Raw genomic sequence first — 13829 nt, 5'->3', positions numbered from 1 at the left:
GGAGAAGGGGGATACATATGTATAAGACCCTTCAGAAATCTATTTAAAATGGGGGATCTAAATAAGGAGGGTTGGTCAGGCATCAACAAGAATAAAGATAACCCTTCAGAGTACCCAATTCAGACCCCCTGCTCGGCAATGGTAAGCATAAAAAGAAGGAAATCAGAAATAGAAACCGAAAGCGGGTCAGTAGATTTCTCTGTACAATATAATACAATTTTTTTCCATTGGCAGGCGTATATCTTCTTGGTGAAGGGATGTCTGGCTGCCATAATAACACTGCTGACTTCAGGAAGGAGGAGAGATGAAAGGTTTGGGTGGAGGACCCTCCCCTGCTGCTGCGAAAGAAGATTCTCCTGAAGTGGCAGCCTTATTGGAGTATCGATGCTTATGTTCAGAAGCTTGGGATACCAGTCTCTCCCTGCTCAGTCAGGAGCCACAAGGATGACTTGGGCCAGGTTGTTCCTGATCTTCTTGAGAACTCTGGAGTGGGATGGGTGGAAAGGCATCTCAGGACAATAGCCGCCTTGGAAATTCCAATGCACAAAACTGATGACATTGTGTATTTTCCTCGAATTAAGGCTCTCTCAACTGCAGAAAGAGATCATGCGTCACCGCTGGATGGAGATGCCACTCGTGATCGGCTAGGCATCTGCAGCTGAGTTAGCCTGCTCTGGAGAGTCAGCAACCTTCCAGATGTTGAACCACCAGAGATATATTCTGTTGTTCCAGCTATGCTCAAAGGCACAGGGCCTTTTGACAAAGGGTCCACAACCTCACCCAGCCTGTTTGTTGCAGTACCACATGGCAGTGGTGTGGTCCGTTATCACCTGCACTACCTTTCCCCTGATGGAGAGTAGAAAGGCTTTTCATGCCAGTTGGATCGCACAGAGCTACAGCATGTTGATATGGAGTCCGGATTTCACTGGGGACCACAGTTCTCGACTCTCCACCTCTCCCAGGTGTCCACCCCATCCCAAGAGGGATGCATCTGTCACTACCGTCAGATCTGGTTTGGGCAGGGAGAGGGATCTGCCTCTGACCCAAACGCAGTTCAAAAATCACCACTGCAGATCTTGCACATTTACCTCCAGGATCTGGACCATTTCGGAGAGATTTTGTTGATGCTGCACCCACTGGAACTTCAGATCCCACTGCAGAGCCTGCATATGCCATCTGGCATGTGTTACCAGCAAGATGCAGGAGGCCACGAGGCCCAGCAGCCTCAGAGTCATTCTCTTCAAAATTCAGGAGAGAGCATGAAACATCAGTATCATAGCCTGAATACCCTGGACTCGCTGCTCGGGAGGATAAGCCTGAAACTACACAGTGTTCAGAACAGCTCCGATGAAGGGGAGCATCTGAGAGAGTCAGGTGTGACTCTGGCACGTTTATAGTGACTCCCAGGGAAAACAAGAGGTCTGCTGTAGTCTGGAGATGACAGCCTGAGTCGAGCCTGCCTTCAACAGACCAGTTTTCGATGTAGGGGGAAGACAGTAACCCCTGACCTGCGCAGATGAGCTGTGACCATCGCCACTCCTTTGGTGAACACCTGAGGGGCACTGCTAAGGCCAAAGAGGAGCACAGTAAACTGAAAATGCTTGTGCAAGTAACGTTTCTGGGCAAGCAGGACGGGAATATGGAAACAGGCATCCTGCAAGTCCAACGCTACCATCCAGTCTCCTGGGTCCAGGGAAGCTAGAACCTGAGCCAGAAAGAGCATTTTCAACTTCTCCTTCCTGAGGAAGAGATTAAGGGGCCAGAGGTCTAGGATAGAACAGACGTCCTTGTCCTTTTTGGGCACCAGAAAGTAGCAGGAGTAACAACCACAACCTACTTCTGACACAGGGAACCTCTCTATGGCTCCCTGGGCCAAGATAACCATAACCTCCTTGCAGAGAAGTGCCAAGTGATCCTCCATCATCTGACCATAGGATGGTGGCATGGACAGAGAAGCAGTCTCGAAGGGGAGGGAGTAGCCCCCTCTGATGTGACGGACTGCCAGTGGGCCTGCTGACGGCCAATCCAGCCTCCGAATGGTGCCTGGTGTGGAAGCATCAGACTAGGAAGTTTTGGAGGCTGCGGGGGGAGCGGTTTGCTGGCCAAATTGTTGGCTTCCTGATCCACCAGGACGTTGGATCCCATGTCCCCTGCCAGGCAGGGCCTTGGCATCATGTGTGGCAAGGTGGCTGGAGAAGAACGGACGTGGCGTATCCACGAAAGGGGCGAAAAGCAGACGGACGGTGGCAAGTGGCTGCAGCGAGGCCCAAGATCCTGGCCTTAGTCCGGGACTCCTTAACGCGCAGATTCTGCTTTATCTTTGAAGAAACAGGTGCAATCAAAGGGCATGTCCATAAGAGTGGATTGGAGATCCCCCGAAAAGCCAGACGCCCTCGAGCAAGCATGGCACCTTAAGACCACCGTTGATGCAACCTATCTGCATAGTGAGTCGGTCATATCCAGCCCACATCATATTGTGAACTTAGCTGCATCTCTTCTGTCGGCAACAGCATGGGAAAAAATGACCTGGCATCCTTTGGGACCTGTGGAAGCACTTGTGCAACTGTGTCCCATAAGGTATATGCGTAATGGCTCATAAGGCACCTGGTGTTCACTGACCGCAAAGCCAGGCTGGAGGTAGAAAACATCTTCTTACCAAGCCGGACCAGCCTCTTGGATTACCTATCCGGGGGTGTGGAAGGGAATGCGCCTTGAGACGTGGAGGTTTGGATAACCAAGCTCAAGGGTTGGGTGTTGCGTCGGGAACATTGGGTCATTCGGAGCTGGTCTATGGCAGCGGTCGATTGTCCTGTTCACGGGAGTCCCTGTGCTGGGTTTGGACCAAGTTCCCAGCAGGACATCAGTGAGGGCTTCATTAAAGGTCAACAGGAGTTTTGAAGTAGAAGCCCAAGGCTGAAGCACCTCTGTCAGGAGGTTAGTGCTGACTAACACTGAAGGCAGCTCGAGGCCCAACACCTCGGCTGTACTCCTTTCCACTATGGAGTTGGACGCTCCCTACTCCATAGCCACAGTAAAGGGAGAAAGTATGCCAGAGCCAGGGGAAGTGTCTAGACCACTAGACTCACCCAGATACGTCTAAAGGGTCCATGGGTTTTTCAAGCTGGTATTCCAAAGCCCCTGCCGAAGTCTGAATCTGCGGAGTCAGTCGGCTCCGTGTCAGAGTCAGCAATAAGGATGGGGTTGACGGCAACCATGTGCATGGGCGGCATCAGAAGCATTGGTGTCGGAAAGGTCATTGGGGGAAGGTCAAAATGGTATGACCGATGCCACTTCGGATCCAGGAATGGATCCATAGGTGAGACCCATCCCCCCCCACCTGAGCAGAGGCACAATGCACTGGCATAGAAACCGAGGTAGACGCTCACAACTCCACAGGGCCGAAAGGTGCTCCTGCAGAGTCAAACTGGCCAAATATGAGGCGCATGGCCTCATACAACTCACAGAGTTGGGCAGGGGTTGCTTCGGCTTCTGGAAAATCAGTGAGGCGCGGAGTTGACCCAGACACAAGCTCCGAGGACAGAAGCTAGGAACGACGATGCTGCTTCTTTTCCCTCATACCATCAGCCGATGGACAGGGTGAAGTCGAAGAACGTTTGTTCCTCTTTGACGACTTCTTATGCCTTGACTTCTTGTACCGAGGACTTGGAAGATGAAGAATGTGATGGGGCTCTGCGACCTTTCTCGGGACCTTCCTTTCAAACGAAATCAGGAGCAACAAAGAGCACCAGGCTGCAAGTAGCTTTAAGGAACGCTCCCTCAAAGCTTTCAGACTCATGGTCCGGCACTCGGAGTACAACTTCGAGTCATGGCCATGCTCCAAACCCAACAAGCACACGAGGTGCAGCTCCGTCACACACATCATCCGGTGATAGAATATGCAAGCCCTGGAACCGGTCTTGCGTGATGACATCCTGGTGCACCAGGAGTGAAAACACTCAAAAATATTCAACAAAACATCGAAAAAGATCAGTCAATAAGTGACTGGAGTGGTTTTTCTTTGTATCTGCACTTGGCTGGCGTGGAAAGAAAAGAACTGACATCAGTGCACCGCATTGCGCCTATATAGGTTCCACAAAGTCATATCAGACGCTGACGAAGGACATGGAGCTGAACGACACCACCTAACAAAGCACAGGGGTACTGCTCACAAAAAATCTCTGGATCCAGACTGAAGCATGGGGGAAATTCTAAGGTAAGGAATCTGAAACTAGAAATCTCTATCACTATCCGAGTATAGTGATCCATGCAAACCAGCTCCGAACAATTTAGAAGGGTTCCAGTCAGCTCCAAATGGCAGAAGGTAAAATGACCAAACGCAAGAGGGAGACCCTCTTGTCCTACAGTATTTCTCCCAATTAAGTAACATCAAAATATTTGTGAAGAGACAAATCACTAACATATTTTACCTTTTATGTGCTTCCTGTTTGCTGCGACACTCTTCACAGTAGTATTTGTATTCACTACACAGTGTTTCTGTGTTGCTAAAGCCCCTATAAACAATAAAAAAAAACAATATATGTGGTTAAAGTTGATACAAAGTGATGCATGGTTGTCACTTAAAATAAATGTAACCATCCCAATCTAATAAAACAGCAGATGTGTTCACTAAACCCATCCATCAAGGCACGTTTGTTTAAAAGCCATCCTCTTTGATTGACGTAAATAAAAGCACTAAACTGCATTTTTTCTACAATAGTTCTTTTTTCTACCACAAATTCTCTTACTACAGAACTAATTTAATCTATCTCTGTGGAAATCCTTGATGCACAGGTGACTAACGGAGGTGTGGACCTGTATAAAATGAACAACCCATCTCTTTTTTCCTTTACCTTCAGTTGTAACTATTTTCTTTGATGTTGGAAAAAAGGAAAAAGTGATCTGAGATGAGCTGTGACAGGATATGTACAAGTCAATGGATAAAGAGAATACTACTGATACTACTCACCAAGGATCCCTTGAAAATAGAGTATTTATCTTTTGCAAGGAAGTTGAATATTTTAATCATTAATTTACTGACAATGATGAAAGCAAAAACTCTAGCCAAAAAAAGGTAATTGGAATTGGTAAAACATGATTAAAATAGAAATGAAATAAAACATGCAAATAAGGAATGTCTAAAACACAACATTTGTAAGATAAGAGTAAGCTACAATCTTCACTGCCAAAGACACAACAAAAGCATCGAAAAGAAAAATAATTTACACAGAAAAAGTAAAATGCAAGAGAAGTTCGAATTCCTGAAGTTTGGAAATAAGACGCATCTCCACTAAGAGGGAAATCTACCTTACCCCGCAAATGGAGAACCATTTATATTTTTAAAGCACAATGTTCCCAAATGGATGAAATAACTGGTTAAAATCGATGATGCCTGAATTTTCAGGAGAGGTTTACCAGAGTCTCGGTCTCAAAACACTGAAGCTTTTTCCTCTGAATCTGGAATGCTTGAAAGGTTGGACTTGCAGCACAAACAAGGAACCAGATCAGAAGGTCTTGGATATCTGTATGGAGCCTGTTTGTGTGACAAGAAGTTAGTTATGGTTTTGTGGTAGGCTTGGTGCAAGGGGAAAAGAAGCCTTAGTCTTCGTTTTACCATCACCCAGCAAAGGATGCTATAGGCTTGGGAAAGATGGTTCTAGACTTGTATAGCACTCATATTTTTAAGGCATAGCAATGCTTTGCTCTGGGAGGCCAAGGTACAAAGCGTTACAGTGAACTAGGTGGGACAAGGCATCGTCTCCAGTCACTTGTAAATGTTTATCTGTAGCATGAAAAGGAGGAGTATTTTAACTTGGGGAAAACTATCATTCCTCTCTTAAATAGAGAAGATATGGTCATTCTCTGTTTGAGAGCGGAATGATAGTTCCTGGTTAAAAAAAAACAAAAAAAAAAACTCACATTCTTGACCTTGGATAAACGAGCCAGACCAAGTTGGACAAGCCATTGGATCACTGACAGCAGTAGGGACTGCCGCCAATTAAAAGAATCTCAATTTTGTCTGAATCATTGGGAGACGATCATGTCTGGATACTTAATCTTAAGTCGCCTGAGGGAATCAGTAAGATTCTGATCAAATATGAAAAGTAACTGCATGTCGCTGGTTTAAAATAAAGTGCTGAATCAATGAGAGTGAATGAGGCCCATGAAGCAACTGAATATACAGATTGAAGAGGGTAATGTATATTGCACATCTATGACAGATTTCACATGGTATCCCACACATCAAGGAGTATAATGGGGCAGGAGCAAGTGTGAAGAAAGGTGGAGATATCAATAGAGTAGCTAGACTAAAAGGTTTAGGACCAGCAATAGTCCATCCTTCCAGCACTGTGCTTACAAGAAGATCTATCCAGATAAAATGTAGGACCATATTGAACATTGCAGATAAGTCCAACAACAACGGGCCAATGGCCTTCCCTCCATCTCGCCAAATGTGAAGCTCGTCTAAAATGGACACTTGTGTGAACTATGAGCTCTGAGCAGAACTATGTCTGGGTCTCCTCCAGTAATTCTTTTGTCTAAGTATGTTAAGCACACTTCCTGGCTAAATGATTTTCCATGATTTTAGTGATGGCTGGAATGTGAGTAATGGAATGGTAATTATTTAGGTAGCATGTGCTAAGAAATGGTCTTTTAAGAGGTGTATTAACTCCCTTCTTAAAGCTTAGAGGGGGGGTATGATTTTCACAAGCAAATGTCTACCAATTAGCTCCCCAGGATGCCTACATTTATGAAAGTGGGAAATCTGGAATGACTATAAAATTAAACAATTATCAGCAAATGTAAATCATATAATACAAGTTACCAGCTGCAATACCTTTACTTTAGATATCTGTAGCAAACTAACCAAAAGTGACTCTAAACTCATAATTAAAAGAGAGAATAGGAGGTAATAACCTTGTTGAGCGCCTGAATAAAATCCTGGAATATTGGTATATAACACTTTCTTGTACATTGTGGCAACTATTGAAATACATAGAGCTTGCATAATTACTAAGAAGACATTCCCAAAATGAAACATTAAAAGTTTCAATTTTGTGACACCGCGTCAAAAGCCTTGTTTGCATCCAGGACCAAAATACAGCAAGTTACAATAATATCTGGCCCCCATCTCAATAATACCTGTCCGCAAGCCACAATAGTATCTGTCCACAATATTATCCCTCTCCTGTTTAATTCTTGTTGAACTGGTGACAATGCTCCTAAATGTATTGGATGTCACACATTTAGTGGCATTCTTATTATTATCAGGAATATATCCACCTCCTTCAGTAAGAGTAGGATAATATTATTAACAGAGCTTCTGGACATTCACTGAGTAAGGGTTGTTCTTGCTGAGATGTAGCACCCTTCTAACCATTTTCTATCTTTTCCCAAATGCACAATTTCACGATCAACATGTTAATTATATACCATAATAATAATTAAGATAACTGTCCCACGGGTCCATGGAAGTCTGTGGAGCCACTGCTAGCCATAAAGGAATTCTAGGTTTTGGGGTGTTAAGTAATTTTCCCACAAGACATTAAAAAAAAATGTCTCATCTTACCTCTGTCTTCTGCGTAAAGAATAACCCATACATTTAATGAACACTTTGACTTAGGGGATTTGTTGGCAGATGCAGATGAAGAAATATAACAATGAGAGCTATTTCTTGAATCTAATCAGAATAAATCCACTAAGTGACTGGAAATAATAAATAACAGAGTGAAACATGTGGGACTCAAAAGAAAACAATTCTTGGCAGCTGGGAGTGTAATTGCTAAGCTTCTATTATATTTGCACTATGAAGAGAGTAATGCAAAGAATTCTGCCTCTTCAGCTGGCAAAAATTAAATTTCGAGAGTCTTAATGTGGATCAAAGCTGAAATTACAATGTTGTGGGTGATTACCCTTGTCTATTTGTTCGGCTGATAGCCCACTGTATCATTAACTGCAAATGAAACAGGACAGCGCAGTCATTTATGCAGAATAAGTAATTATCTGTTAATCACACAAGTTTCTATTAATGAGTGACATTACAGGTCAGTCGTCAAATCTGATCAGTAATTATGTGTATTTTAATCAACTAGTTTCCCTGCAACATTATTTGTGAAGAGTGAGGAATTCAAGCAAGAATGAAAGGCGCTGTCTATTCACAAAGTTGTGTGGGTAGCAGGCTGGGACATACTAGATCAGTGTTCAGAGCACCAATAGCAGTGCAGAGTCTCATTTTTTTCAGAAAATCATTACACAAAACTGCTGTGCAATTTTAAAAGGTACACCTTAAAAATACTATCAACCATTATAAACCTACCTAAACAAGTCAGTTAAAAATACAATACACTACAAAATCAATTCAGATCAATCTAGAACAAATCACTAGAAAAAGACAAAGAGTGATTAAAAAACTTAAATAGCCATTAAAAGATTACCAATGAACTGCATAGCGCAAATAACTAGTGACTAATTTTATACAGCAATTTCTCTATACATCACAATTTTTTTTTTTAAAACACCAAGTGCTGATTCTAATCACCTTTGAAGTACTGACTACCACAACACAATACTTTCAACAATGTTTTTTAGATGAACAACTAAGGGTATATGTCCTACATCAGATAGACCACTTGATTCATCAAGGTTTCTAAAAATTTCCCTAATCAATAGCAGTCTTATGTTTTTGCATTTCGGCTCTATTATCATTGATTCCTATACACAATGGAGCTGAAATTTTCTAAAATCAGGAAACAACATTGAGCAAAATACAAGCAAATGAGAAAGTGTATGTGTTAATTTGACAGAAGGAGTAAACAATCAGATCTGAGTTCTTTGTTCCATGATTACGGATGATCAACCGCCATTTCATAAAAGCTGGACCTTGGCTCAGTCTTACCTTCAGCATCCTCTTTCTAAAACAACAACATTTTATATATTTTAAATAAGGTTGTAAAAGCTGAGGTATAGTATGGAGGTGAGACAGCTGAGGTCTGGTATCACAGACCTCATGACCCTCTGAGAAGATCCTGATTTAACCCGCTGTTTAAAAAAAAAACATTCTTCTGGTGTTCTGATTGTTCAGCTAAATCTGCTATTGAGTATATATCTATGTCTCCCATGGTTTTAGGTGAATTCACCAAAAGGCTTATTGAATTGTACATTTTGTTTAAATAGTTGCCTTAACAAGCCTCCCCCTGTGTTGGAGATACCAAACCAATAATAGTTGAATACGTTTTGCTAGCACTCAGATAATGTTCCTTAGGCCCAGCTTTAGCCTTAAAGTACTATTCACTGAACCTCTAAGTAAATTGAGCCATTTTTTTCAGATGTTCATTTCTGTGATTTGGCGACATCTTATATTTTTTTTAAAGGAAGAAGTTCACATCCATATGGCAACAAGTTACTTATTTTTGAATTGTAAGTCTCCCTGAGAACTTTAACAGACTTATGACCTAGTACTGAGTCAATCCTTTTTAAGGATTAGAATAATTTAAAAAAACAGACCTAAATACCTGTACTCTTTCACAGTCTCTAGTTCTTCTCGAAGCCACCATTTGAGTTTTGATTTATATCAATTGATAATATTGTTTTAGAAACATTTATGAGTAAATCATCAGCAGGACAGTATTCTGAAAAGTTGTTTAATTGTCTCTGTAGATCTACTAGGTTTAGTCAAATAACACTGCATTGACATCGAAGACGAGTGACAAAATAGTTCCACCTTCCAGTTTTGGTGGAAAAAAGCAGCCATTCTTAAAACTCCTGGAGCATTATTTACATATATATATATGTATATGTATATATATATATATATATATATATATATATATATATATATATATATATATAGAGAGAGAGAGAGAGAGAGAGAGAGAGAGAGAGAGAGAGAGAGAGAGAGAGAGAGAGAGAGAGGGAGACTAAGATACACCCTTGCCTTAGCCCATTTGATGAACTGATTATTCGAGACAAGGATACATTATTTCCACATTCAATTCTTGTCCAAGCCTCTTCATGTAGTAACATTATTAGTTTCACTAAGGATGACAGGATTCTCCAGTTTAGCATTTTTTTTGTCAAATGCTATTGAAAGATAACTATATGGCACATAGGGCCAGATGTAGCAAAGGGTTTTTCCCATTCTGTGTCAATGGGAAAATGTATTTGTACATATGGCCCATAGAGAGGTAGCTTTAATAGCGGATTCCTCAATTAGTAGTTTCATTGCCAAACAACCTTTGACTAGTCTTTCTCAAGTCCAAATAGGTCTTTGGTAGGTCCCCTGCTTTTTAAACCATTTGCCTAAGAATAGCAGCAGCTGTTAAGCATATAATTTCCTTGGTATTTGTGTTTTTTATTATTTGGACCGGATTCTTCCGTAAGAACTAGATTAACTACCTTAGCCTCTTTATGTTCATCTGGATCTCTGTGTTGCATGGACGTCAATTCACCAAAATGCCAGGGGTACCGGAAGTGACATCACATGTACTTTGACCTCCACTTTCACTCACAGACGCATACTTACACATACATACAAGTATACATTTAGACACATACACGCTCTCTCACATAAACACACTCTCACCTGCAAGCACACACACAATATACATTCAAATGCATTTTTACTTATGTCAGCTGCCATGGAAGGGCATATTCAGGTTTTTATTACATTAACAGTGAATTCTTTATTATTATTGACAATTAGTGTAATAACAAATTGACAGAAAACAAAGAGCGATGTCCATAAGGACGAGCTGCCCATGTGTTCTTTGCACTGAACTTTCCGCTTTTGAAGCAAGTGGTCGCAAAGGCAGTGCCAGGGACTGCAAAGGGCAAGCCACCCCTAAATGATGCTCATGCTGTGTTGGTCCTCATATCTTTATCTTAACTTAGATCTCAGTGTTGGCCCTCATATCTTCAGTTTGTAACTCCAGTCTCAGACGGTTTGTGTTTACATTATGTTTAGAATCATTCATTAGTTTAGCAAGTAGTTGGACGAAAAAAACAGTCTCATATCACATGCTATTTATCTCACCAGGGTCAGCTCATTTTGATCTGTAGGGACCTCTCCTAGGTCTGCAACCTTATTTATCTGCAGACATCTCTCACTGGAGAGGTTACCGAGATCTTGTATAAGGGAGTGGTCAAGCTGATGTGGAAAATAAATTCTTCCCTGTTACAGGCTGAAGTCTGCTTCCTCTGTCGGCTAGCTAGATTATGGACCAAGTATAGGGCTAGAGGTAATATTTGTATCCCATAATTTGAATTTTCCTAAAAACCACAGAGGCATATTTTGTAGGTCTTTAGTAACCAAGCCATCAACATCCACCTTTTTTTCAAAGATCGATTGATCACTTAATACAATAAAATTAACATGCAGATTCTCTGTGCCACTGATTTCTACTCCCTCTGGGGTCCCATCATGTATACTGATAACTGATGGGATGCATGCCCAGATTCAATTACCTTTTTGCCTTTACTGTTTTTATTATAGTGGTGAATCTGGTAGATGGAGCATCTCGGCTTTTGGAAAATGGTGGCATAGATGAATACCTGCTACTTATAGATACATATGCTGTGGTGAGAGGATGAACCTCTGCCCAAAAGATGTGACCCACTGTTTATCTCCCTAGTCCTCAGCAACCCTTTTTAATGAATTAGTCATGCATATTTGCAATTCTTAGTCACCACTCTTCGCTGGGTTTAAAGTTCTTACACATGACTCAAACAGTGAATATTTCTTGCCTTCTCCTAGAGGCAAAAATTCTTTGTATCTTGACCCATTATTTGACTAAGCTTTGTCATACTGCCCACATCTTTATAGTTACATCCTAAGTTTGCTATGGGACACTAAAGGCCTCATTATGCGTTTGGCAGGCGGAGGAGGCTGCCCGCCAAACTCATCCCACCATCAGGCCGCCTGTGCAGACTGAACCCCGCCGGCCCTAATTTGGGTTCCCCGCTGGGTTGACAGGCAGAAACAGTGTTTCTGCCCGCCGGCCCAACGGGGATCAGGGCCTTAACATTGCAGTTGGCTGCAAAGTGGCGGTCCAGCAGCACCCATTGCACATTACACTGCCCGTAATTCGGGTAGTGGAAAGAAAATCGGGGCTGTGCTTGGGGGCTCCCCCACTGCCCATGCCAAGTGCATGGGAACTCATAATTCTTGCAGCGCTGTCCTGGTGGATTACAACCGCCAGACTGCAGGCTGGTGGCAGCCTGGCGGTGGGACCGTGATGGCTCCGCCACAGTCAATGTGGCAGTAGGACCGCCACTGTGACACCGCCAGGGTCATAATCAGGCCCTAAGTCTCTGATGGAGCATTTTCTTCATAGGCTCTTATTTTATGTTGGTACTTAGAATGAGGAAATTGACTAATTAGCAAAATGTTACACTTTCTTTAACCAGCTGCTCATTACTCCAGTTGTAACATTGTGCATGGCAGTTGCTTAAAAGCTGATCATCAATACATTTCTCAGTTTGAGCAACAGGACTTATTTGCATACTCCTGGACAATAATTAATATGATGTTTTGTTTATACCCATTGTACCGGTAGGTCTTGTGCTTGATAACTCTCCAATTATACCTTCCTGACTTGACCTCTTGGCCATTTTGAGTTGAGACAATGTGTGACTGTTTATGCTTCGCAGTGTCCTTTTGACAGATTTGTCCTATCCACTATCCTTGATCTTAGAATCCTCATTGGGGAATTGAGGAATAACTGTTGATAACTGTTAGTTTACCTGACTGGGAGAAATCACAAGATCATGACAGCTGACAAAAACCACAAGCCACACTGGACTGCCTGTGAGTCACCCGAGTGTCCGCCACTACACCCTACACCTCCCAGTTCCAATCCACTCAGCTGCCACTTGACCCCTTCCTTCCACCACCCCCAAAGCAGACTTAACAGCAGGCTCTTATCCCACAGGGGGAAACTGGGTCACAAGGCTACATTACTGCATGTGATCAGGACCAGGAGCAAGGTGCAAACCTCACCAAAGTGGCAATCAACAGGTGCGGCACGTGCACCCATCCACTTGTGAACTCAAACAAAATTGTCCCAGGCTAACCAAACCAAGTCACTAAGTATACCACTCCACAAGGACCAAGACCCACAAATCCTCAGGCTGAGCACTTGATAAAATGGAGCTCAAGACTGAGATCAGGTACCAAAGTATCAACACTACAGCCGTCAGATCATAAGATGGTGACTAACAGCATCACAAGAACTTTATAAGGCACTCCTTTTTCGAAATGCACTGTAATGGAAGCTTATGAGGCAGTGAACTGGTCCTTAATTTTAAGATGCATGGGTCTTCGTGGACCTGATGACCTCAAGGACCCTTGGGGCCTGCAAGTGGATTTTCCTTTTGTATCCCTTATGTATTGTGAGGTAAAATGCACTTTGTGGTTTGTACTAAGCGATGTGAGCTATCCTGGAGCCGCCAGCAGTTAGCCGCACAATCCATTCCCCCTCCTTAAAGGCCTTCCACAGCCCCACCCCCTGCCTTGCTGCTTCCCTGCCTGACCGCTTAGCCTTCTCCCCCTTATCTCCCTATCCAACCCCCCAGGATCTCTAGGACTCACCAGTGATTTTAAACTTTAGGCATACCCATGGGAGTACCTTAGATTAACAGAGCCCTCAGGCATCAAGAGCAGACAAGAAGAAGGGAGTGCTGTGGCTCTGGAGGGTGGGAAAAAGATGCACAGGTGCGTCAGACATCTCTCACTTCAGTTCCTTTGCTCTGTGAGGCCTATCTGATATAAACTTCTAGTTAAAGATTCCTTACCTTAGAATTTCCCCCAGGCATCAGACTGGATCCAGAGATTT

General features: G+C 42.9%; 1 protein-coding gene across 2 annotated transcripts in view; it reads right to left on the bottom strand.

Moving 5' to 3' along the window:
* The window catches only part of USP12 (ubiquitin specific peptidase 12), a 438367-nt gene that overhangs the window by 167707 nt on the left and 256831 nt on the right, over positions 1-13829 (bottom strand). For both annotated transcript variants that reach the window (XM_069202221.1, XM_069202220.1), the window contains exon 6: positions 4428-4511. In XM_069202221.1, coding sequence (XP_069058322.1) covers positions 4428-4511 — 84 coding nt within the window. The remainder of the gene's footprint in view (positions 1-4427; positions 4512-13829) is intronic.

This window comes from Pleurodeles waltl, chromosome 8 (genome assembly GCF_031143425.1).
Source record: "Pleurodeles waltl isolate 20211129_DDA chromosome 8, aPleWal1.hap1.20221129, whole genome shotgun sequence".
NCBI lineage: Eukaryota > Metazoa > Chordata > Amphibia > Caudata > Salamandridae > Pleurodeles > Pleurodeles waltl.
The sequence above is the reverse complement of the archived record's forward strand: the minus strand, read 5'-3'. Positions and strand labels throughout refer to the sequence as shown.